The 27766-nt window shown below is 39.4% G+C and overlaps 1 protein-coding gene across 7 annotated transcripts in view; it reads right to left on the bottom strand.

Moving 5' to 3' along the window:
- Positions 1 to 27766, bottom strand: part of SHISA6 (shisa family member 6) — a 287961-nt gene that overhangs the window by 62555 nt on the left and 197640 nt on the right. For 5 of the 7 annotated variants that reach the window (XM_075846751.1, XM_075846754.1, XM_075846750.1 and 2 more), the window contains one exon: positions 10947 to 11030. The exons of the other annotated variants lie outside the window; for them this stretch is intronic. In XM_075846751.1, coding sequence (XP_075702866.1) covers positions 10947 to 11030 — 84 coding nt within the window. The remainder of the gene's footprint in view (positions 1 to 10946; positions 11031 to 27766) is intronic. 7 annotated transcript variants of the gene reach the window in all.

A 27766-nucleotide genomic window follows, 5' to 3' on the forward strand; every position in this document is an offset into this window, starting at 1 on the left:
GGGGTCTGTATGGCGTTCCCTACAGGGGGGGGCTGTATGACTTTCCCTACAGACCCCCCCTGTAGGGAACGCCATACAGAACCCCTGTAGATAACGCCATACAGACCCCACTGTAGATAACGCCATAAAGTCCCCCCTGTAGATAACACCATACAGCCCCCTGTAGATAACGCCATACAGCCCCCCTGTAGATAACGCCATACAGCCCCCCTGTAGATAACGCCATACAGCCCCCTCTGTAGATAGCGCCATACAGTCCCCCCTGTAGATAGCGCCATACAGTCCCCCCTGTAGATAGCGCCATACAGTCCCCCCTGTAGATAGCGCCATACAGTCCCCCCTGTAGATAGCGCCATACAGTCCCCCCTGTAGATAGCGCCATACAGACCCCCCTGTAGATAGCGCCATACAGACCCCTCTGTAGATAGCGCCATACAGTCCCCCCTGTAGATAACGCCATACAGCCCCCTCTGTTGATAGCGCCATACAGTCCCCCCTGTAGATAACGCCATACAGCCCCCTCTGTAGATATCTTGAGATTCAGTCCTGCTTGATAGGTAACAGTGCAGTAAGCTAAGCATGATAAGATCATCTAAATTATTGCATCTCAGTTGCATGAGTGCTTTGTGTTATATTCAATGATTCAATTTAACCTAAGTCTCTAAATGTGGGCAAAGAAAATAAAAAAACTATACTCACCTCCTCCCTCGCCTCCGTTCACCCGCCGCAGCCCCCATCCTCCTGTCTCGGTCTGTGTTACAAGTGTACAAGGCTGCACTGGTGACGCGCTGCCGATGGCACGTGACCGCTGCTGCCAATAACTCCTCATTGGTGTGCTGCTGAGGACAGTAGTTCCACAGCAAATCGCTGTTGAGTGCATTGATTGGCTGCAGCGGTCATGTGCCATCGACCGCGCGTCACCACAGCAGCTTTGTAAACACAGAAAGGGATAGGGGCTGCGGAGGGGGAACGGAGGCGCCGGAGGAGGTGAGTATAGGTTTTTCATTTTCTTTGCCCACATTTAGGGACTTAGTTTAGATAAGAATTTAACCCGGAAAAAAATGTGTTACTTGTGTTCTAAACTGGTAATAAAATGTACAATATAAATCTTCCTTCATAATTTTTATTAGTAAGGTTTATTTTTATATGCATATATATGTTTAGGTAACTTTGTCGGTATTGGGGGGGGGCGGGGGGGCCCTGGCACATTATCTGCACAGGGGCCTTTTGCAGTCTGTGTCCGCCACTGCATGTATCTGTAAAAAAAAATGAAGTTCGTACTTACCGAGAACTCCCTGTTTCTGTCTCCAGTCCGGCCTCCCAGGATGACGTTTCAGTGTAAGTGACGGCTGCAGCCAATCACAGGCCAAGCACAGGCTGCAGCGGTCACATGGACTGGCGCGTCATCCAGGGAGGTCGGGCTGGATGCCGAAGGAGGGACGCGTCATAAAGACAACGGGCGGTAAGTATGAATTTCTTTTACTTTCACTAGGGAAAGTGCTGTCCCTTCTCTCTATCCTGCACTGATAGGGAGAAGGGAAGCACTTTTCCCGCAGTCCGCAGCAGCTAGTCCGCATCAATTTTCTGCACATTTTGTGCAGATCCGCAGCCGTAATCCGCAACCCGGATTAGGTGCGGCATTGATGCGGACAGTTGCGGAGGAATTCCGCCATGTGTGGTCATGCCCTTATAGTAGTTATATTCTGGTATATAGGGGCAGTATTATAGTAGTTATATTCTTGTATATAGGAGGCAGTATTATAGTAGTTATATTCTTGTATATATGGGCAGTATTATAGTAGTTATGTTCTTGTATATAGGGGTAGTATTTTAGTAGTTATATTCTTGTATATAGGGGGCAGTATTATAGTAGTTATATTCTTGTATATTGGGGCAGTATTACAGTAGTCATATTCCTGTACATAGGGGGCAGCATTATAGTAGTTGTATTCTTGTATATAGGATGCAGTATTATAGTATTTATATTCTTGTATATAGGGGCAGTATTATAGTAGTTATAGTCTTGTACATAGGGGGCATTGTTATTATGCCATTCAGCGCTTATGCAGCACATATGAATGTAATTGTATCTGGATCCTATAGACGCAGGTACAACTATAGTGCAGGAGGCGGTGGCTGGTTTCATTGGCGTCCCCGTCCTCTCAGAGAGGCAGCAGGCTGCTGCCTGAGGTGAGATACGGTGCGGCCCTGCTTGTACCTATTCACATACGACATTGCATTATAGCACTGCAAAAAATATCCACTATAACTTTGTACAAAAAAATAGTACTAGATTTTTGACTCACAACATACAGTTCCCTACGATTGTTCCCTACCCAACAATTCCCTACGAACGGCTACATAAAAAAAGTGACTTTTTTTTTAGCTTATTGTCCACACCACCACTCTACTGGGGCTTCTCAGACCACTCCTTGACCTGTCCATTGTTGGAGAGAAGGTTGGGATAACCATGGCCCACTTTCCTACTCCCATGCCTCCTATCATTGATGCATAGTGACCCATTCATATTTACAGTGCTCACCATGAAGGGAGCCAGGACCAAGCTGTCCATGAGCACCATAGCATCTGTATATCTTAGAGCAGATAAAAAAAATTGTTAATTATTATTAGAATTATAATTTTTTTTTAAGACGCCTGGGAGTGGCTATTTTAAAGGCACACACATACTTTCTACATGGTCTGTATGAAAATACAGCAGGGTGTGTGCTTTATAGCAACTGCAACAAATGGGAATTAATGGACAGAAAAGTGTCCATAGAGTCATACAGAAAGTTATAGAACATAGCCTCTCGACAAGGGACTGACAGGGGAGCTGTATACAGAGCTCTATCAGTGTGTATAGTCTGTAGTGTCTATCTTGCCTTATCTGGGCCATCAATACAATACAGCCATCATCTGTCATAAAATCCCCTGCCCTATAATTATAATTAGATTACTATGCTAATTCTGCCCTCCAAAGATAATTTGATTACTCTGCTAAGCCACAGTCTACTGATAAAGAGATTACTTTTCTGACCCAGCCTTCTTCTAATGCAATGGCTCTGTTGAACTTGCCCTCTAATGATAATGAGATTACTTTTCTAACCCAATTGTACTGATAACGAGATGTCTCTGCTAACCCCACTCTCTACTAGTGAGATTACTGTTGAACCTGCCCTCTAATAATAATGAGCTAACTCTGCTAGCCCTGCCCTCTAATGATAATGAGATTACTTTGCTTATCGCCCCCTACTGATAATGAGATTATTCTGCTGACCCACCCTCTACTAATGAGATGACTGTTGAACATGCCCTCTAGTAATAATGAGATGACTCTGCTGACCCTCCCAGTCTACACAGCAAAGCTAAAATGCGAGCGACAGAAAACTGGAATATTTTATGATTTATATATATATATATATATATATATATATATATATATATACACATAGAGAGAGAGAGAGAGAGAGAGAAAGAGAGAAAAATAGAGAGCTATAAATAGATAGATTTATATATAGCTATAAAACTATATTTTATAATACAAACACTGATTTAAATAATGTATTTCTAATGTTACATTACTTTTAGAAACGCAATTACTAAAAGCCCCCCTCCTCTTAATCCCTGCAGATGACTAACTACATTGCTGCTCTGTTAAAAACTTCACAATTCTGTGGAAGTTTTTATTTTCAATTTAATTATAAGATAATAGTTCTGTGCAGCAGTTGATCCAAAACTGCAGAGCATTTTTTTTTTTTTACAGGACCATTAAACTCATTATTTTTTTTGTGGACGGTGTTCCTCTTCAACGTGACACATAATCATTATTTAAATGTACGAAGCTATTTTTGTGATTTTATAAATAGGGGAACAGTTTATGTCGATAATTACCCTCTATTCATCGCTGGCCATACACTCCACCATACTCCTGCTAACGCTTTCAAGAGTTCAATAATATTCAACCGAGTACGATACAAAAACAACATAGGAACTTAAAGAGGCTCTGTCACCAGATTTTCAAACCCCTATCTCGTATTGCAGCAGATCGGCGCTGCAATGTAGATAACAGTAAAGTTTTTTTTTCAAAAACGAGCATTTTTGGCCAAGTTATGACCATTTTTATATTTATGCAAATGAGGCTTTCTTATGTACAACTGGACGTGTTTAAAGTTAAGTCCAAGTGGGCATGTATTGTGTGTACATCTGGGTGTTTTTACTTGTTTTACTAGCTGGGCTTTGTGAATAGAAGTGTATGATGCTGACGAATCAGCATCATCCACTTCTCTTCGTTACCACCCAGCTTCTGGCAGTGCACAGACACACAGCGTGTCCTTGCTCATCCGACGCGATGAAGTTCCTGTGGGAGGAAGTGAGTGACGTCACAGCGTGATCTCCCGAGGACACGCTGTGTGTCTGTGCACTGCCAAAAGCTGGGTGGTAACGAAGAGAAGTGGATGATGCTGATTCGTCAGCATCATACACTTCTATTCACAACGCCCAGCTAGTAAAACAAGTAAAAACGCCCAGATGTACACACACAATACACGCCCAGTTGGACATAACTTTAAACACGCCCAGTTGTACATAAGAAAGGCTCATTTGCATAAATATAACAATGGTCATAACTTGGCAAAAAATGCTCGTTTTAAAAAAAAACAAACGTTACTGTTATCTACATTGCAGCGCCGATCTGCTGCAATACGAGATAGGGGTTTGAAAATCTGGTGACAGAGCCTCTTTAAGAGATAAAACTAAACCTAACTTTATGAAGTGCGGCTCAATGTATAGAGTAATTCCATAAATGATTTCTAATGAGAATTTTCTGGACTGCGCATAAAGATGATTGTACCATAAGTAAGGTTTTCTATAAGAATGGCTGTAAGAATGTTCTATTTTTCTTATTACATCTTTATAATAACAGCATTAACATAGAACTAGATGATTACTCCCCAATATATAGCCAACCATCTACTGCAGCCTGTTACTTAGCAAATTATCTGACTATAGAAGGAACCATAATCAAAAACCCAGGCACATACCACTACAGTACTGCCTCCTATATACAAGAGTATAAGTACTATAATACTGCCCCTATATACAACAAGAATATAACTACTATAATACTGCCCCTATATACAAGAATATAACTACTATAATACTGACCCCTATATAGAAGAATATAACTACTATAATACTGCCCCCTATATACAAGAATATAACTACTATAATACTGCCCCTATATACAAGAATATAACTACTATAATACTGCTCCCTATATACAAGAATATAACTACTATAATACTTCCCCTATATACAAGAATATAACTACTATAATACTGCCCCTATATACAAGAATATAACTACCATAATACTGCCCTCTATATACAAGAATATAACTACTATAATACTGTCTCCTATATACAAGAATATAACTACTATAATACTGCCCCTATATACAAGAATATAACTACTATAATACTGCCCCTATATACAAGAATATAACTTCTATAAGGGCATGACCACACGTGGCGGATTTCCTCCGCAACTGTCCGCATCAATGCCGCACAGAATCTGCGTTGCAGATTCTGCTGCGGATCTGCACAAAATGTGCAGTACATTGATGCGGACTAGCTGCTGCGGACTGCGGGAAAAGTGCTTCCCTTCTCCCTATTCAGTGCAGGATAGAGAGAAGGGACAGCACTTTCCCTAGTGAAAGTAAACGATTTTCATACTTACCGGCCGTTGTCTTGGTGACGCGTCCCTCTTTCGGCATCCAGCCCGACCTCCCTGGATGACGCGCCAGTCCATGTGACCGCTGCAGCCTGTGCTTGGCCTGTGATTGGCTGCAGCCGTCACTTAGACTGAAACGTCATCCTGGGAGGCCGGACTGGAGACAGAAGCAGGGAGTTCTCGGTAAGTATGAACTTCTATTTTTTTGACAGGTTGCTGTATATTGGGATCGGTAGTCACTGTCCCGGGTGCAGAAACAGTTACTGCCGATCGCTTAACTCTTTCAGCACCCTGGACAGTGACTATTTACAGACGTCTCCTAGCAACGCTCCCGTCATTACGGGAGCCCCATTGACTTCCTCAGTCTGGCTGTAGACCTAGAAATACATAGGTCCAGCCAGAATGAAGAAATGTCAAGTTAAAAAAGCAAGACGCATCCGCAGCACACATAACATGTGCATGACAGCTACGGACTTCATTGCGGAAATTAGAATCTCCATTGAAGTCAATGGAGAAATTCCGCCATGAGTCCGCCACTGCTCCGCAACAGACAGAGCATGCTGCGGACACCAAATTCCGCTCCGCAGCCTATGCTCCGCAGCGGAATTTTACGCATCGTCTAAACGAACACTGCTAAATTAAAGTGGAAGTCAATGGACAAACGGCTCCGCTGCGGATTAACGCTGCGGAGTGTCCGCAGCGGAATTTAAGTGAAATTCCGCCACGTGTGAACCCAGCCTAATACTGCTCCTATATACAAGACTATAACTACTATAATACTGCTCCTATATACAAGAATATAACTACTATAATACTGTCTCCTATATACAAGAATATAACTACTATAATACTGCCCCTATATACAAGAATATAACTTCTATAATACTGCTCCTATATACAAGAATATAACTACTATAATACTGTCTCCTATATACAAGAATATAACTACTATAATACTGCCCCTATATACAAGAATATAACTACTATAATACTGCCTCCTATATACAAGAATATAACAACTATAATACTGCCCCCTATATACAAGAATATAACTACTATACTACTGCCCCTATATACAAGAATATAAGTACTATAATACTGCTCCTATATACAAGAATATAAGTACTATAATAATGCCTCCTATATACAAGAATATAACTACTATACTACTGCACTTATATACAAGAATATAAGTACTATAATACTGCCTCCTTTATAAAGGAATATAACTACTATAATACTACTCCTATATACGAGAAAACTACTACTTAAATACTGCCCCTATGTACAAGAATATAAATACTATAATACTGCTCCTATATACAAGAATATAACTACTATAATACTGCCCATATGTAGAAGAATATAACTACTATAATACTGCCACTATATACAAGAATATAACCACTATAATACTGCCCCTATATACAAGAATATAACTACTATAATACTGCCCCTATATACAAGAATATAACTACTATAATACTGCCTCCTATATACAATATTATAACTACTATAATACTGCCCCCTATATACAAGAATATAACTATTATAATACTGCCCCTATATACAAGAATATAACTACTATAATACTGCTCCTATATACAAGAATATAACTACTATAATACTGCCCCTATATACAGGAATATAACTACTATAATACTGCCTCCTATATACAAGAATATAACTACTATAATACTGCCCCTATATACAGGAATATAACTACTATAATACTGCCCGCTATATACAAGAATATAACTACTATAATACTGCTCCTATATACAAGAATATAACTACTATATTACTGCCCCTATGTACAGGAATATAACTACTATAATACTGCTCCTATATACAAGACTATAACTACTATAATACTGCTCCTATATACAAGAATATAACTACTATAATACTGTCTCCTATATACAAGAATATAACTACTATAATACTGCCCCTATATACAAGAATATAACTACTATAATACTGCCCCTATATACAAGAATATAACTTCTATAATACTGCTCCTATATACAAGAATATAACTACTATAATACTGTCTCCTATATACAAGAATATAACTACTATAATACTGCCCCTATATACAAGAATATAACTACTATAATACTGCCCCTATATACAAAAATATAACTACTATAATACTGCTCCTATATACAAGAATATAACTACTATAATACTGCCCATATATACAAGTATATAACTACTATAATACTGCCCCTATATACAAGAATATAACTACTATAATACTGCCCCTATATACAAGAATATAACTACTATAATACTACCCCTATATACAAGAATATAACTACTGTAATACTGTCCCTATATACAAGAATATAACTACTATAATACTGCTCCCTATATACAAGAATATAACTACTATAATACTGCCCCCCTATATACAAGAATATAACTACTATAATACTGCTCCCTATATACAAGAATATAACTACTATAATACTGCTCCTATATACAAGAATATAACTACTATAATACTGCTCCTATATACAAGAATATAACTACTATAATACTGCTCCTATATACAAGAATATAACTACTATAATACTGTCCCCTATATACAAGAATATAACTACTATAATACTGCTCCTATATACAAGAATATAACTACTATAATACTGCCCCCCTATATACAAGAATATAACTACTATAATACTGTCTCCTATATACAAGAATATAACTACTATAATACTGCCCCTATATACAAGAATATAACTACTATAATACTGCCCCCTATATACAAGAATATAACTACTATAATACTGCCCCCTATATACAAGAATATAACTACTATAATACTGCCCCCTATATACAAGAATATAACTACTATAATACTGCCCCTATATACAAGAATATAACTACTATAATACTGCCCCCTATATAAAAGAATATAACTACTATAATACTGCCCCTATATACAAGAATATAACTACTATAATACTGCTCCTATATACAAGAATATAACTACTATAATACTGCCCCTATATACAAGAATATAACTACTATAATACTGCCTCCTATATACAAGAATATAACGACTATAATACTGCCCCCTATATACAAGAATATAACTACTATAATACTACCCCCTATATACAAGACTATAACTACTATAATACTGTCTCCTATATACAAGAATATAACTACTATAATACTGCCCCTATATACAAGAATATAACTACTATAATACTGCCCTATATACAAGAATATAACTACTATAATACTGCTCCTATATACAAGAATATAACTACTATAATACTGCCCCTATATACAAGAATATAACTACTATAATACTGCACCCTATATACAAGAATATAACTACTATAATACTTCCCCTATATACAAGAATATAACTACTATAATACTACCCCTATATACAAGAATATAACTACTATAATACTACCCCTATATACAAGAATATAACTACTATAATACTGCCCCCCTATATACAAGAATATAACTACTATAATACTGTCTCCTATATACAAGAATATAACTACTATTAGGGCATGCCCCCACGTGGCGGATTTTCTCCGCAAGTGTCCGCATCAATGCCGCACATAATCCGCATTGCGGATTACGCTGCGGATCTGCCCAAAATGTGCAGTAAATTGATGCGGACTAGCTGCTGCGGACTGGGGAAAAAGTGCTTCCCTTCTCTCTATCAGTGCAGGATAGAGAGAAGGGCCAGCACTTTCCCTAGTGAAAGTAAACAAATTTCATACTTACCGGCCGTTGTCTTGGTGACGCGTCCCTCTTTCGGCATCCAGCCCGACCTCCCTGGATGACGCGGCAGTCCATGTGACCGCTGCAGCCTGTGATTGGCTGCAGCCGTCACTTACACTGAAACGTCATCCTGGGAAGCTGGACTGGAGACAGAAGCAGGGAGTTCTCGGTAAGTATGAACTTCTATTTTTTTGACAGGTTGCTGTATATTGGGATCGGTAGTCACTGTCCAGGGTGCAGAAACAGTTACTGCCGATCGCTTAACTCTTTCAGCACCCTGGACAATGACTATTTACTGACGTCTCCTAGCAACGCTCCCGTAATTACGGGAGCCCCATTGACTGGTCTGGCTGTAGATCTAGAAATACATAGGTCCAGCCAGAATGAAGAAATGTCATGTCAAAAAATCAAGACGCATCCGCAGCACACATAACATGTGCATGACATCTGCGGACTTCATTGCGGAATTTAGAATCTCCATTGAAGTCAATGGAGAAATTCCGCCATGAGTCCGCAACCAGTCCGCCACTGGTCCGCAACAGACAGAGCATGCTGCGGACACCAAATTCCGCTCCGCATCCTATGCTCCGCAGCGGAATTTTACGCATCGTCTAAACGAACACTTCTAAATAGAAGTGGAAGTCAATGGAGAAACGGCTCCGCTGCGGATTAACGCTGCGGAGTGTCCGCAGCGGAATTCAAGTGAAATTCCGCCACGTGTGAACCCAGCCTAATACTGCCCCTATATACAAGAATATAACTACTATAATACTGCTCCTATATACAAGAATATAACTACTATAATACTGCCCCTATATACAAGAATATAACTACTATAATCCTGCCCCCTATATACAAGAATATAACTACTATAATACTGCCCCTATATACAAGAATATAACTACTATAATACTACCCCTATATACAAGAATATAACTACTATAATACTGCCTCCTATATACAGGAATATACTACTATAATACTACCCCTATATACAAGAATATAACTAGTATAATACTACCCCTATATACAAGAATATAACTACTATAATACTACCCCTATATACAAGAATATAACTAGTATAATACTACCCCTATATACAAGAATATAACTACTATAATACTACCCCTATATACAAGAATATAACTAGTATAATACTGCCCCCTCTGCTTACTAATATGGAGGAGTACTGACTGGAGGAGTAGAAATAGTACTGACTGACGTTGCTCTTTAAGTAGACTAGCCATTTTGTTAGCCCCCATACAATTACATAATATACATGATGTCTAAAAGGTAACGGTTCCACTTTTAGGCCCGGACCAGTCAGATTTGTAATATTTCCCTTTTCCTCCCTTATCTTCGGCATTGTATCATTGCCATCACAATTGCTGAGAAGTTCAGACTATCCCTGTTTTTTCAGCCACTGTTGTGTCAATGGGCATTCGGTGCCCACTTACCCGTCTTTTCTTGAGTCTTGAGTGGCTCCCGTCTGCAGCTTCGGATGACATCAGGACTCCAGTGGGCAAATCCTGCCGCTCCCGCTGCAGATAAAAATACAGATAAATTCTCACAGACGGTGCTCCGATTCAACTTGAATCAGACAACCATCGTGAAGTCCCAAATCTCAGATGGAAAGTGGCGGATGAAGCAGTAGACAACACTGGACATTGGGGCACCTACACAGATATTAATACGCTAAGGTTCATACTACACATAGTGATTATACGGAAAGGGAGAAAGTGACAGACCCTTAAAGTGTACCTATAGCCTTCACAGCGTAGAGAGGCTTGTGACATCATGAAGCATAAAGTGCTACACCCCTCATGAGACCCATAGGAAAACTAGATCTCCAGCTTCAAAAATAGCCCCGCTTCATTGTGTAGACGACAAGTACGCCTTAACTAGTAGACAGGTCAACCATGAATTGGAATTTACTTATTTTTGTCCAAAAAAATGAATAACACAAAAAACACTTATGGGTTTAATAGAACGAACAAAACTAATTACATGACACATTCATAAAGAAATTACAGAAAGTAAGGTGTGGTCTTTTATTCTGGCAATAGACTTAGTAATATATTTTTCGTCTTCTCCTGATTTGGAGTGATATGATGTCTCCTGTACTCCAGTCACATCCAAAGATGCATTCAGAGTTTAACTGACTTCCTCGTAGCTCTGGGACTTCTTGAGCGTGCACTTAGGGCATGACCACACGTGGCGGATTTCCTCCGCAACTGTCCGCATCAATGCCGCACAGAATCTGCGTTGCAGATTCTGCTGCGGATCTGCACAAAATGTGCAGTACATTGATGCGGACTAGCTGCTGCGGACTGCGGGAAAAGTGCTTCCCTTCTCTCTATCAGTGCAGGATATCAGTGCAGGATAGAGAGAAGGGACAGCACTTTCCCTAGTGAAAGTAAACGATTTTCATACTTACCGGCCGTTGTCTTGGTGACGCGTCCCTCTTTCGGCATCCAGCCCGACCTCCCTGGATGACGCGGCAGTCCATGTGACCGCTGCAGCCTGTGCTTGGCCTGTGATTGGCTGCAGCCGTCACTTAGACTGAAACGTCATCCTGGGAGGCCGGACTGGAGACAGACGCAGGGAGTTCTCGGTAAGTATGAACTTATATGTTTTTTTACAGATACATGTATATTGAGATCGGTAGTCACTGTCCCGGGTGCAGAAACAGTCACTGCCGATCGCTTAACTCTTTCAGCACCCTGGACAGTGACTATTTACAGACGTCTCCTAGCAACGCTCCCGTCATTACGGGAGCCCCATTGACTTCTTCAGTCTGGCTGTAGACCTAGAAATACATAGGTCCAGCCAGAATGAAGAAATGTCATGGTAGTAAAACCAATACGCTCCGCAGCACACATAAGATCTGCGGACTTCATTGCGGAATTTTGACTCTCCATTGAAGTCAATGGAGAAATTCCGCCATGAGTCCGCCACTGCTCCGCAACAGACAGAGCATGCTGCGGACACCAAATTCCGCTCCGCAGCCTATGCTCCGCAGCGGAATTTTACGCCTCGTCTAAACGAACACTGCTAAATTAAAGTGTAAGTCAATGGACAAACGGCACCGCTGCGGATTAACGCTGCGGAGTGTCCGCAGCGGAATTTTAGTGAAATTCCGCCACGTGTGAACCCAGCCTTATTGCGTTGACAGATATTGTGATCTGGATGTGCTTTGGATGAGACAGGAGAATCAGTCTAGCTGCATTTCAAGATCAGTAGGAGGTAAGTAAAGCAAAGCAGAAAACGTATTTGCAACGTTACTCAACTAGACCACAATTTTCCCACATGGAAAATTAATGAATAAATACCACCCACTGCTGATAAAACCTTTCCAATATGTTCATTATCCATTGGGACTGAGGAACCAAATTAGGATTGTTCCAAAGCAAGAATCTCGTCAATACCCCCAATAATCATCCCTCAAATCCATAACAGCAGCTGCATTTTCTATGTATTACCTGAGTGTTTATAATACTAGTATTAATTCGGGCTTCCTGACTACAGGTCACACTCCGTTACTATCTTACAGCCCATCTAGGCCACATAAAGGGGCAAATTTACTATTCAAAATAGCCAGAATTCGGTCTCAAATTTACTGATATTAATTGTTTTAGACACTTTTGTCACCGCGCGTAACATGGTCTAGCAGAAAGGAGAAAGGCTTAAAATGCAATGCTGTGCACCAAAACTGGCATAAACTATGCCAACCAAGAGGTGGTATATGGAAGAGAAAAGTGTCTAATATGTCTAGCAAGTTGGAACAAATTTCTCATACAGCGTGCACCACTTTGATGAATTTGGTGCATCTTCTGACTTTCTTGTCTATGTTTATGCTGTCTAAAACTAAGACAGTATTAGTAAATCTTCCCTAATGTGTTCTCCAAGCTTCCCTTATTTTACTTACAAGCTTTTGTTGGTTTTCCGTCCCCCCTCACCTTTTCTTGCTTTTGTATTATCCTGGATTATAGCTATTTCCTATACAAACTTTTTATGGTCTTCCTGGCGCCTGAGTGGGAGGGACTTAAAACAAGTCTGTGCAACATAGAGAGTCAGTCCACTATACAGCAGAGAGAACTTCTTGTGACCACTACATATAGACAGATCAGTGTCGGACTGGAGTTTCTTGGGCCCACCAGGGGACAAGATTCGTAGGGCCACCCTCCATCTGCACAGAACATGTGCATATCCACTTCTAATTGCATCATAATAGTTTTTGTTATCATTGTACACATTAATAAGGTTGAATAGGTTGTTTGTGCATCAACGCAAAAGAAATAGACCCTAGTAGCCTGTCATTAGACCCATAGTTACCTCCAAATGGGGTTATCTTGACCTTTTGGCACTCTTTTGTATTAAGGGCCTATTATAGTGTTAGAGTTTGAGAACACCAGAGGATCCTCTGGGACCCTGGTAGGCAAATCCAACCGTGAAACAGATTATGGTCAACAGAACAGAAAGTCAAGTGGTTGGTTAGCCACAAGAAGTGCTGTAGCCTGCAAAATTCAAGAAGAATCCGACACTTTTGAAACCCCCTCCTTATTCCAGAGTGGAGGTCCTTTAAAACAAGTCTATGGAGCTTGGTATGCAGTCTATTGAACAGAAAAAATACATTCTTGTGGCCACTTCAGCACATGTAGCTCCATGTGCTTAAATGTTGATCACCTAAACACTAAAACAAGTGGTTGATAAGCAACCTGAACTATTAAAATAGGTAGAATACGCTAAGGAGCTCTAAGAAAATAAATAATCATGAAATCTTAAAAGACAAATCATACTAAGTTACTATGTGCATGTGGTCACATCAATGGGGTTAGGCCTGTCGAAATCAGTCCTGAAATAAGATCTTTTTTCCTGGTGCCTAAGAGGTAGTTATCTAAAACAAGTCTGTGTGGTGCAGAGAGGCAGTCTGCTGTAAAGAAGTCAGAAGTTCATGTGGCCACCCAAACAGGAAGACAGGTGGTTGCTAGAGAACCCAAACAATAACACCTAGAAGAATACAGAAAGGATGCGAGCATGGATTTTACAATGTTATGTACGGTAATTACGGCAGTGGAGTTAGGCTTTAACTTTACAATTTGCTAGGAAACTACAGGTCCTGTTGATTTCAGATCTCACGCTCCATGCAAGAAATTTCTATAATTAATAGGATCGCTGCAAAGAAATCTCTAATTGGTGTAACACCCGCCATGTTCCTGCGGATCGTTAGCAGTAGATACTAATAAAACAAGTAACAAGAGATGAAAATTGTGCGGTTTACCCCAAATCCCAAATAATCAGTGTATCCAGACTCCATCACACTACCCTCACAGTGGGATTTCACTTATTATGGCGGTGGAGTGGACTATTTAATGAAAACCATAAGAATGAAATGTTTAAATATTTCATCACGGGGAGAAGTTTATATTTTTTTACATAAATTTGTTTTCAAACTTAGTTGTCGAAAAACGTACAAAATTTAATGGAAGAGCATTTTTTCTTTACTATATGGTATGTACAGGGATAAGGATTATTACTTGAGGACATTTTGTCAAGATTAGACCTCGGGTACTGATTCAGGACCATGTTACAATTCAAAATGACTACGTTTCCAAACATCTCCAGGCCAAGTGGACCTAGAAGATCTCCATACTAGAAGATCCCCTTTGCATTTTTGGCTAGGATCCACAAAATACCTCTCAGACCAGTGTACCAAGACAAATAGCCCTTTACCTGGAACAGTAATTCCCAACCTTTTTACCTGAACAAAAATGTTTCCCTCCTGGGAAACCCTTTCCACCAGTCCTACTTTAAAGTGCTATCACTGATGCTGTCTTCCGAGGAACTCCTAACCAGTTTCCAGGGTTTTTTGAACCCTTGGTTGGGAAACACTGACCTTGGTTAACATCATCTATTCAATATTGCCCATATCTAACGAACAGTTTATTATATAATGTATCCCATGTAAACTACAATACCGGTGTCCAGTATTAAGCAACTGACCTGATATTACAGAAACTATAAACTATAAACTATAAGCTATAAACATGTAGGGGTTCTTTCCAAAATACATGACTTCTATGACGTATCAATAAGTTGTTTCTGCTCTATGGAGAAGAGATGGGTAGAAGTTAGTTTGACCAAACACATAGGATATGGTTGGATATTGGATTCCCACCAGTTTTGACAGTATCCGCCAACAATTCTTCCACGGTCTCCTATTGGAGCATGGGTTGGCTTTATAGATAGATGTGTTTATAGGAGGTGTTGGAGAAGATAGCTGATCATATGGCCAACAGCTATCTAATGTGTATGGCCAGATTTAGAAAGACCTATGGACCTCCATCAATATGACTTTGATGACATGTCTGGAAAATCTATTACAAAAAACATTGACCTTCAGAACGTTGGCTGTAGTAGGACACAACCAGCAGGTCAACTTCAATGCTGGAACCAAAGTAAATGGCCAATATAGATGTTTCTCTAATTATTTGGTAGACAGATCAAAAATAGAATACAAAAATAAACTTAAGTAAAGTACTAAAATGACCACCACCCAACGAGACAAACAAAGACAAAAGTGAGGTTCCTGAGGTCTTCTTAAGTGTGACAGGCCCACGGAACGCCCCACTGAGAATGTTTGTGTTTTTGCCTAACTCTATATAGCCCCAAGGTACCAACCGAGCCCGGATGGAAAGCTTCACGCTGCTTTTGTTTGATTGCTGTTATGCTTGGTAATTACGAAGCTTTGATTAATAAAACATAATTAGCAAATCCAACTGTGCTGGTTACTGGAAGAAAATAAAGTAAATTAATATAGTTACATGCATCAGTATTAAGATGGACGTCAATCGTTTATTGTACCCTACAGAAGAATATATATGCAGGGAAATTCTAGTCACAAAAAAGTGACTATTATAATATTATAGAAGATATATTCTTGTATATAGGGGGCAGTATTATAGTAGTTATATTCTTGTAAATAGGAGACAGTATTATAGAAGTTATATTCTTGTATATAGGGAGCAGTATTACAGTAGTTATATTCTTGTACATATGGGGCAGTATTATAGTAGTTATATTCTTGTATATAGGAGCAGTATTATAGTAGTTATATTCTTGTATATAGGGGGCAGTATTATAGTAGTTATATTCTTGTATATAGGGGGCAGTATTATTGTAGTTATATTCTTGTATATAGGGGGCAGTATTATAGTAGTTATATTCTTGTATATAGGGAGCAGTATTATAGTAGTTATATTCTTGTATATAGGAGGCAGTATTATAGTAGTTATATTCTTGTATATAGGAGGCAGTATTATAGTAGTTATATTCTTGTATATAGCGGTAGTATTATGGTAGTTATATTCTAGTATATAGGAGGCAGTATTATAGTAGTTATATTCTTGTATATAGGGGGCAGTATTATAGTAGTTATATTCTTGTATATAGGGGGCAGTATTATAGTAGTTATATTCTTGTATATAGGAGCAGTAATATAATAGATATATTCTTGTATATAGGGGCAGTATTATAGTAGTTATATTCTTGTATATAGGAGCAGTATTATAGTAGATATATTCTTGTATATAGGAGCAGTATTATAGTAGTTATATTCTTGTATATGGGGGCAGTATTATAGTAGTTATATTTTTGCATATAGGGGCAGTATTATAGTAGTTATATTCTTGTATAGAGGAGCAGTATTATAGTAGTTATAATCTTGTATATAGGGGCCGTATTATAGTAGGTATATTATTGTATATAGGTGGCAGTATTATAGTAGTTATATTCTTGTATACATGGGGCAGTATTATAGTAGTTATATTCTTGTATATAGGAAGCAGTATTATAGTAGTTATATTCTTGAATATAGGGGCAGTATTATAGTAGGTATATTATTGCATATAGGGGGCAGTATTATAGTAGTTATATTCTTGTATATAGGAGCAGTATTATAGTAGTTATATTCTTGTATATAGGAGCAGTATTATAGTAGTTATATTCTTGTATATAGAGGGCAGTATTATAGTAGTTATATTCTTGTATATAGGGGCAGTATTATAGTAGTTATATTCTTGTATATAGGGGCAGTATTATAGTAGTTATATTCTTGTATATAGGGGGCAGTATTATAGTAGTTATATTCTTGTATATAGGGGCAATATTATAGTAGTTATATTCTTGTATATAGGGGGGCAGTATTATAGTAGTTATATTCTTGTATATAGGAGCAGTATTATAGTAGTTATATTCTTGTATATAGGGGGCAGTATTATAGTAGTTATATTCTTGTATATAGGAGCAGTATTATAGCAGTTATATTCTTGTATATAGGGGCAGTATTATAGTAGTTATATTCTTGTATATAGGGGCAGTATTATAGTAGTTATATTCTTGTATATAGGGAGCAGTATTATAGTAGTTATATTCTTGTATACAGGGGCACTATTATAGTAGTTATATTCTTGTATATAGGGGGCAGTATTATAGTAGTTATATTCTTGTATATAGGGGCAATATTATAGTAGTTATAATCTTGTATATAGGGGCAGTATTATAGTAGTTATATTCTTGTATATAGGGGCAGTATTATAGTAGTTATATTCTTGTGTATAGGGGCAGTATTATAGTAGTTATATTCTTGTATATAGGAGCAGTATTATAGTAGTTATATTCTTGTATATAGAGGCAGTATTATAGTAGTTATATTCTTGTATATAGGAGCAGTATTATAGTAGTTATATTCTTGTATAGAGGGGGCAGTATTATAGTAGTTATATTCTTGTATATAGGGGGCAGTATTATAGTAGTTATATTCTTGTATATAAGGAGCAGTATTATAGTAGTTATATTCTTGTATAAAGGGGGCAGTATTATAGTAGTTATATTCTAGTATATAGGGACAGTATTATAGTAGTTATATTCTTGTATATAGGGGGCAGTATTATAGTAGTTATATTCTTGTATGTAGGAGGCAGTATTATAGTAGTTATATTCTTGTATATAGGGGGCAGTATTATAGTAGTTATATTCTTGTATATAAGGAGCAGTATTATAGTAGTTATATTCTTGTATAAAGGGGGCAGTATTATAGTAGTTATATTCTAGTATATAGGGACAGTATTATAGTAGTTATATTCTTGTATATAGGGGGGCAGTATTATATTAGTTATATTCTTGTATATAGGGCAGTATTATAGAAACTATTTTCTTAGCAGAACTTATTTTTATTGCGCTTCTTCATCATATATCTTAGGAATGATAACTGCACCACTGATGAGTAAATATTAGTAGAATCTGAAATATTATACTTAAAATGTATATAAAATGTAAATGTATGTAATTCGTTTGTATAGTTTAATGTTCTTCTAACTCCTTGTTTTCCTAGGAAAAGCCCCTATCTCTGATTACATGCAGGTGTCTTCCATTAATGACCTAGGCCAGGCAGACTAAACCCAAGTGCTAAATCTTCCGATTCCCTTTGCCATTATGAAGCTTAATATGTAATATATACAGTAAGCCGGTTCCTAATGAGTGTAGAAATGGAACTTTTAAGCCTCTGTACAATGAACTGCGCTACCAAAGATTTAAGTCCACACTCTCATGTGTGTCACTGTAATCCTCCCGAGTGATTGGAGAAAAAAAAATAGCATGTTGAGAGGGATGAGGGCAACTGAATAATAAAACACAGCTTGTAGCAATGCCTGGAGCTCTGACTAAACTGCAGTCCCTGCTTCCCAAAATGGACTTGGCTAAGCACAATTTATCTTAACCCCTTGTGCAGGTGGCTGTTAAGGGCCAGGAATATCCGGTTCCGCAAAAATTCTGGTTCTTCGACACTACTCAGTCCTGGAACTGATATTAACCAATGGTCGTACTTTGTAATGAACAATTCCTCCTGTTCACACTCCTCACTCTTCACGTTTCCGTATTTAGATCTTCTTTGGGGTTATATAAGGAATTAATCAGAATAAAATTAATATCCAAACAAACCTCTTCTCTGACCCAGAAATGTGAGACTTTGTAGTAAGGGTTTGTCATCAACCATCTCTTACTCTAGGAGGTCTACACAGGCTAGGAGATAAGTGTAGAAGTAGTCAAGTGACATAATATGTCATCCTGAGGGACTCATGGAGATGGTGGCCAAGCTAGGTTTGGCTTCATCGCTTTTCTCCATGGAGGGTCTAAAGCAATGAGGAGTTCCACCTCTAACCATATTAGAAAGCAAGCGAAAGTGGAACCGGCTTGAGAATCTTGCAGCCCTTCTCTCGTAACCAGGGGGTCAAACAAACGTTGGTCTCTCCTGTCTTAGAATGGTGGTTGTGGTTGCATGAACCAGCTACTGATTTTCTGCTATAGGGCTCCCCATTAATGTCCATTGGTCAGACGAATGTTTATACCTATGACATCATACCCTACTCCTCCGCCAAGTGAAAAATGTAAAAGATTTTATTTTTCCTGATGGTCTACAGTAAGGTATCAATTTATTTTTGTTTCATTAGATCTTTGACTTGCATACATGTCTGAACAATAGAGATGATCTATATAAAACCAGCGCTGTATCATCTGTCATCAAGCCAAGCCAGTATAAAGGATGATTTCCTTGGGGAACAGACACTTGGTGATCTCTAGATTGACCCCCCCAGGGGCATGGTTATCATGGAAACAGCTTGTAATACACAGGCAATTACCTATGCGCCCAGAGGGGACACTTAAATCAGGATTTATAAACCAAGGGGTCAATAGGACATCAACAATCTGGGTCGCTTCACGTTACCGATCATTATTCTATATATCAACCAGTAGTCCACGTTCCATTATATAGGACAAAGGCTGGAATTTATGAAAAGTTCTCAAGGATAAGAAAGCAAAATCCCTTTAATCTAGCCTCTGATAGCATATCCCACTATTTCTGGACTAACATTTTATTTCACCTTCCTACATATCCTCTACTCTTACAAGTTTTATATACTTTTCTATGACTGTCTAGTAATCTGGATTATTCAAGCCCTTAATTAATGGCGAGTGTTGGAAAGGGGTTCTCCAGGATTAGAAAAACATGGCTAACAGTGCCACCCCTGTCCATGGGTTGTGACTGGTATTGTAATTCAGCTCTATTGAATTGAAGGGAGTTAAGCTGCAATACCGCACACAGCCTGTGAAAAGGTGTAGCACTGTTTGGAAGAAAGTAGCCATGTTTTTGAAAAATCCTGGAAAACCCTTTTAACAACAAAAAAATCCCGACCAAATATAAATCCTTGCAGATGTTTTGTCAAATTATTCAATATTCTACTCAGTTATATCTGTCTGTGATACATATAGGTGACAACCAACATGGCCGCTTTTTCCCCTTCCACAGCGGCTGTCACTCATTGTCACTCAGCTTTCCTGGACCCTTCATTGGCGAATATACTGCAATACTGAAAGGGCATTTGCCCCTATAAGCGCTGTAATGGATAATGGTTGTCACTAGTTTTCACATAAAGCATTATAATGGAGGTTGTATTGACTTCTATATGGGCCATTTTAATAAAAAAAATTGGTAACGTAACATTTCTACATGGCGCTGGTTGAAGATCTCAGCTTGAAGCCCAGTGAAAGATTATGTGGCGGTAATTTTATCGCTTATACAAATGATCTGCTCAGCCATCTCCATGATGTTTTTGGAAGGCTTCCAGCAGATGTATTAAAAGCAACATGATTCCATTTCTAACTCGTATCCTTCGCTCCCATAATGTAATTACTTCAGATAAAGAAAATTTCCCAAAGCACTTAAGATCTCGAACCTTTCCCAGGCTGCTGTAGACCCTGGTTTTCCAATGTGGGGGAGACTAAAACCTTCTACAGAAGTAATTGTCAATATGTGGCTACCTAGTTGCTGAGAAAGTACAATTCCCAACATGCTCTGACAGCTGGCTGAAGACTGGGCATGCTGGGGGTTGTAGATTTCGAACACTTGTAGTGTCACAGGTTGACAAATACTGCTCGTCAGCCGCTATGATCTACGGCCATGTTGGTTAATGGCTGCCAGAGCATCCTGAGAGTTGTAGATTACCAACAGCTATATACCGTAGTATATAACAAAACAGGTGAGCTTTAGAGTACTACCGATATTACTAGCCATTTGCCACTGAATGTGGGGGTGTTTTTTTCCACCACTACCTACATGGGACATTTTCCCCTAAAGTAAAAAAAATACCATAAATAACCTAAAAGGTGAGTCTTACAATTATACAAATACAATAAATAACCTAAAAGTCAACCTATAGTCATAAAAATACCATAAATAACCTAAAAGCCGAGTCTTACAATTAAATAGATACAATAAATAACCTAAAAGGTGAGCCTTATAGTCATAAAAATACCATAAATAACCTAAAAGTTGAGCATTAAAATCGGATAAATACCTTAAAGAGCCTAAAAGGTGAGCCTTAGACATAAAAATACAATAAATACTCTAAAAGTTGAGCATTAAAATCAGATAAATACAATAAATAACCTAAAAGGTGAGCCTTATATATAGTCTGTATAGTCATAAAAATACAATAAATAACCTAAAAGGTAAGCCTTATAGTCATAAAAATACCATACATAACCTAAAAGGTGAGCTGAAAATGATCATAAATTACATATACCATAAAAACAATAGAAAGAGTGAGAACTTGGGAAAAGTTTTTGAAAAGTTCTGTGCATGCATTTTATGTAAGTGAGAGATAAATTGGAAGAGGAGAGCACTGAGGCTCCCACCTGTCAAACCAAATAGCAGCCGCCATGGAGATCTTTGTCAGAAGCCGAGCAGACGGCAATGAGATGAAGAAAGTTGAAAACTAATCCACTCATGAAAACTATAACTGACGTGTGGAACAAGGGACCTCGGCTGATGGTCAACTGTTGCGGAGTAGAAATGTCAATCACTGTGTTATCTTTCCAAAGCTTTTCCATTACAGGTCAGGAACGAGGGGCAGAAATCTCATCCTGGGACACCATCAGGAACCCCAGTCTCTCCGGAGGGGAGAGGGGGACGACGACACCAAATTGATTCAGAGAAACAATCATGGTCCAAAGTAATTCCAGTATATCACAATGTCTCTGATTATTACCAGAAGCTGTCAGTGAGGTAAGGCCTGGAGAACTGCTGGCGGCTTCCAGGAAGATAGTAGTGTATTGAGAATACACAGAAACAAACATTTCTGAAATCCAAAGGGTCAAGATGTGAGTCCCGGCATTACAAACATAGTCATGATGGGCACACATCTTCTCTTAGAAAAGGTGCAGAAGCTCAATGGAAAATAAACAAGATTAATGCAGATCCTGGCAAGATTTCATATTTTCGTTAGCTCAGGACATTTCCCCTGTGCTCATTGTCGCCCCCTACAAAGTAATGTATATTGTGTCAGCCGCTGACCGACATGAGACGCTGCAGCCCTCTCCCTACTCGGTGAGCAGTGTATTGACCCATCCGGAGCCGTGGCTTTCACCATGACAATGAGACGCCATGGATCTCCTCTGCTTGTGCTACACGGGTTCAGCTGCGGGATCGGGACCCGGCGTGTGACGTCACTCCTCCTGGACCTTAAATTCGAACCCTGGTGGTGAGTTTCTTTGTGTTGTTCCTGTTGTTCACTGTGTTTGACCCGGCTTTCGTCTTGACTCCGATTGATGACTTATCCGCGTACAAACCTCTGGTCTGACTCTGATCTTACTTCCTAATTCCCACCTGTTACCGACCCGGATTTATTTGACTATGAAATGCTCACAGCTGCCATCCGCAACCTGACCGTCTACTGGGGACTATTATTTGACCATGAAATGGTTCACAGCTGCCATCTGCAACCTGACTGTCTACTGGGGACTATGGTAGGGACCGTGAGGTTTAAGAGTGAAGAACGTGGGAAGACCCCGCCCGAGGTTAGCCTTCATTGTTAATTCATTGTTCCTGCTGGCCGCCAAACTACTTCTGTGCTGTGCGCAACTCCTTGTCCAACAAGTCTGCATGGTGCTACTGAAGTCTGTTTCCGCCAGTCTGTGCTACACTACTTTACCATCTTCGAGATGGCATCAAAGTTTCGACAACGTTAGCCAGGGAGCGGCATCCAGACACATTCTTCTCAGGCTTATAGTCTAGAAAGGAGCACAGTATAACCAATCCAAAAGCAGTGACGTCGTTTGGAAGCAAGTTGCGAGGGCGCTCACTGGACTCGCACAGCAGGTAGCTGGAATGGCCGCTATGCTTAATGAATTGGAAGGTAAACATATGTAGCTATGACAAGAGGTCCCGGAATTGCAGGATCAAGAGGTCTCTGCCACTGCATCTTTTCCTTAACTCCAGCCAACAGGGCCTACAGTAACTGACACTGTTCGACTCGCCCGTGAACCAAAGGTACCCCTACCTGAGACATTTTCTGGTGACATAAGATACTTACAACCTTTTATCTACAGTTGCCACTTGCATTTTTCCCTAGAGTCCTGTACCTATCTAATGGTCTAGGTAAAGGTAAGCACCATTATTACTTTGTTGAAAGGCAAACCTCCATCCTCAGCACAAAAACTTCTGGAACAGGATCGCCCTCTCCTCCTGGACCTTAATGCCTTCTTGGAAGGAATTCAGATCCGGGTAGGTAACAGACAGGCAACATAATCAGAATCAGGAGGTAAGGTCAGGGTCAGGCCAGAGTGCAGTAAACGGATAAGTCAGATCAAGCAGAGTCAAGACGAAAGCCCAGAAAAACACAGGGAACAACGGAAAAAGGCCAGGAACTGATAACCACCAGGGCTGATAACGAAGCACTGCAATACTGGAGACGTCCGGTGCCAGGTAACAATCCTATGGCTGGAGCCATGCAGGTTCGGAAGGTCAAGGTGACTCCAGGGCTCTGGACGGGCCAACACGCCACCCGCCAAGAAGAGATAATGCCACGGCTGACACAAGATACATTATTCCACAGGGGCGACAATGAGGACCGCACTTATAACAGCCTATTTATGTTGTGTAATTATTTTTCATTCTATTTATTTATTTATTTATTTATGTGACCTATGAACTTTGAACTGTAGACACCATATTTAGGTCCCATGCACACGACCATAATTACGGTCCGCAATTACAGACCCATTCATTTCTATTGACCACGGACACCTTCCCGTATATTTGTGGGAAGGTGTCCGGGCCGTAGAAAGCCTCCGCCTTACTTTATACGGACCGTGCGCCCATAATTTATATGGGAGCACGGGCCGAAAATGCGGGTGCCAGTAATCACGGACCGGAGTGTTGTTTGCACACTATTATTATGTCACACTGATCTGATGAGGGGGTTGAGCAAACAGCCAGAAACACGTAAACTTGCGGACAATAAAAGAAAGATTTTAACAAGCTGTCTGGAATCGATGTAGGGTCGCTTTATGTGTTGTAATGATGCTTGGGGTCCTATTTAATTTTTACATGCCTTATAAAGTTACATGACTAAATAGGTATATGACTTTTCTTATCTGGTTAGAAAGGACTTTTGCTACTTGCAAAAACAAATCCTAGGACCCCAGTCTCATTTCCATTATGTAAAGCTGCGGCATCATGCAACTTTTTCATTAGCAGTTATTTCAATAACTTTCCTCAATCAGTGCCCTCTTTGCCTACAGTCGGCTTTACAAGTTTCCATTCAACATGGTCTAATCGGATCTGGATCAAGTCTCAAATACTCTGAAAGACACAGACCCACCGCTACAGTCTACGAATTTGATTAATGGGTTTGAAAATGTAATGACATCTTAAGGAAAAAATAAATAAATAAAAGACTTAATGCATCTCTCATAATACATCGGCCACATAATTACATCCTAAGCAGTGGAAGCGCCGCACAGCTGAGAGCATTAATTGAAAACCGCAATTAGAAATGAGGGCTATTTTTAAGACACTTAGAAAATTGCATACGAAACTTCATGCCAATATTATTAAAGACTAATTATACCTCAATTATTATTCCATTATCATCAACTTGGTAGATTGTGGTTTACCTATATACATGAGCGTCTATTCAATATTCCTCCCCGCGCGGGGGGATGTATCGGAAGGGTAATAGACTGGTAGGAGAAGTTGATAATACAATAGTTGGATGCGTGGACTGAATGTAAACTCTACTTGGACAAAAAAACAATTCACGGTTTTCGATTTGGCTGGACTAGCAGTTGTCATCAATGGAAGAGCTTGGCCAACCTCCTGTATTGTACAGTTTGGGGACTTCCTCCAAAGAATGAGGGCCAGCGATGTTACAGCAGCCTCGAAAACTGCAATATAAGCATTTAGGCTTTATTTTACCTACATCAAGTCCCAGTAGGACTCTGTCCCGAATATATGGCAGAAGGCTCATTAGTCTTCCAAAGAGATGCAATGAAGGTGGGATGAACCTTGAACAATCTATTTTTCTTGCAGAATTGTATCTAAACCTTTCATTTTGACATCTACTTGTACTTTAAAATAACCCCATCCCCCAACAAAAAAAGTGCTGGGTGACTCAAGTGGGAATTTTTTGTGAGCATCCCTCCAAATGACTCAAGACCTCATTATCTTGTATGGCGGGCCACAGGGACAAGTGGCAACCAGATACATAACTCTACAGCCGCCACACCCCTATTGCATCCCAACAGAAGTCTCCATTTTAAGGCCTTCCAAATTTACAAAATATATTGGGTGGAGTGACCCACTGACCAGCTTCCTGTCCTCAAAAACATAAAGTCTCATCTCAACAACCACTTTTTAGACTGAAACTAGACCAGCAATTAGCTGACCATCATAAGTTCAGCTAAAGAAACAAGCGTAGATCAGCCGTAATCACCCGTGGAAGCTGTGGCTGGCCATACCTTACAATGTGTAGATTTTACATGTCGGCCATTCTATTAACGAGCCAGGTCTGCCAAAACAAGAGACGCTTTTTGTAATGCTTATAGGGTGGGAGACCTCCCTCTACGACATCTATATGCCCTGTTTCCCCATAGAAATTAATATGGGCTCAATTGAAGGTACATCAGTCAGCTGGATCGGCATGGGTGATTGTTAGGTCTTGTTGAGGGTTTGGCAAATGTCTTGTATCTATATGAAACTTTAGACGTCTTTGTTGCCTTCCACATAATCAAGACCTTTAATTACTTTATCTCAGTGCAGAGCCTGGAATTTAAAACTACTGTGACCTCAAATCTACTTTCAGGTCCTCCACATGGGACATCCCCAAAAGACAGTGGAGAGTGTCAGCAGGTATATCGTGCTCGCAGTTTTATTCTCAGCTTTACGTTTGGCTAGACTATTAACGTAAGTCTCCAGACACAATTATTAAGAATTTAAAGCTTCACTGGCTGAAATGTAATCTTCTATAAACATCTCCGGACTTCACCTGTGATTCATTTTCACAGAGCCACAGAAGATCATTTCATGGCACATTGTTGGGTTTATATTGAAGATTTAGTACTTGTTTTGTTAGGGAGTTCAGGGAGCTGAAAAGCCGCCGTCAATAAACGATGCTCGGGTTACGGATTGCCGGTGCTGGCTGAATGAACAAGTATTTTTAACAATATCTGTATTTTATTGGTACATTGGTCTCTTATAATGAAATGAGATGTTATATGGGAAGATGAAAGAGGAATTATTTTATTGTGGAATCAGGTCCATGAAAAAGATAAAAATTGCACTTTAAAGTATTTCACCAGAATTATTACCCCCTACAAGAAATCTTGTAAAAATGTTAAAACTGCTGAGTATTAAACTACTAATGATTTATTAAAACTGAGCTGGAGGGGAGTTGGTGTATATCAATGTACTGGGAACCAGTGACCTCACCGACACACTTCATATTAATGAGAATACAGCTATCAATACGCCAGGAACCAGAGACGTCACTGGCACTTCATATTCATGAGAATACAGCCTATCAATACACCAGGAACCAGAGACATCACTGAGACACTTCATATTCATGAGAATGCAGCATATCAATTCACCAGGAACCAGTGACCTCACTGACACACCTAATAATCATGAGAATACAGCCTATCAATACACCAGGAACCAGAGACATCACTGACACTTCTTATTCATGAGAATGCCGCCTATCAATACACCAGGAACCAGTGACATCACTGAGACACTTCATATTCATGAGAATGAAGCCTATCAATTCACCAGGAACCAGTGACCTCACTGACACACCTAATAATCATGAGAATACAGCCTATCAATTCACCAGGAACCAGTGACTTCACTGAGACACTTTATATTCATGAAAATGAAGCC

This window comes from Rhinoderma darwinii, chromosome 13, assembly GCF_050947455.1.
Source record: "Rhinoderma darwinii isolate aRhiDar2 chromosome 13, aRhiDar2.hap1, whole genome shotgun sequence".
Taxonomy (NCBI): Eukaryota; Metazoa; Chordata; class Amphibia; order Anura; family Rhinodermatidae; genus Rhinoderma; species Rhinoderma darwinii.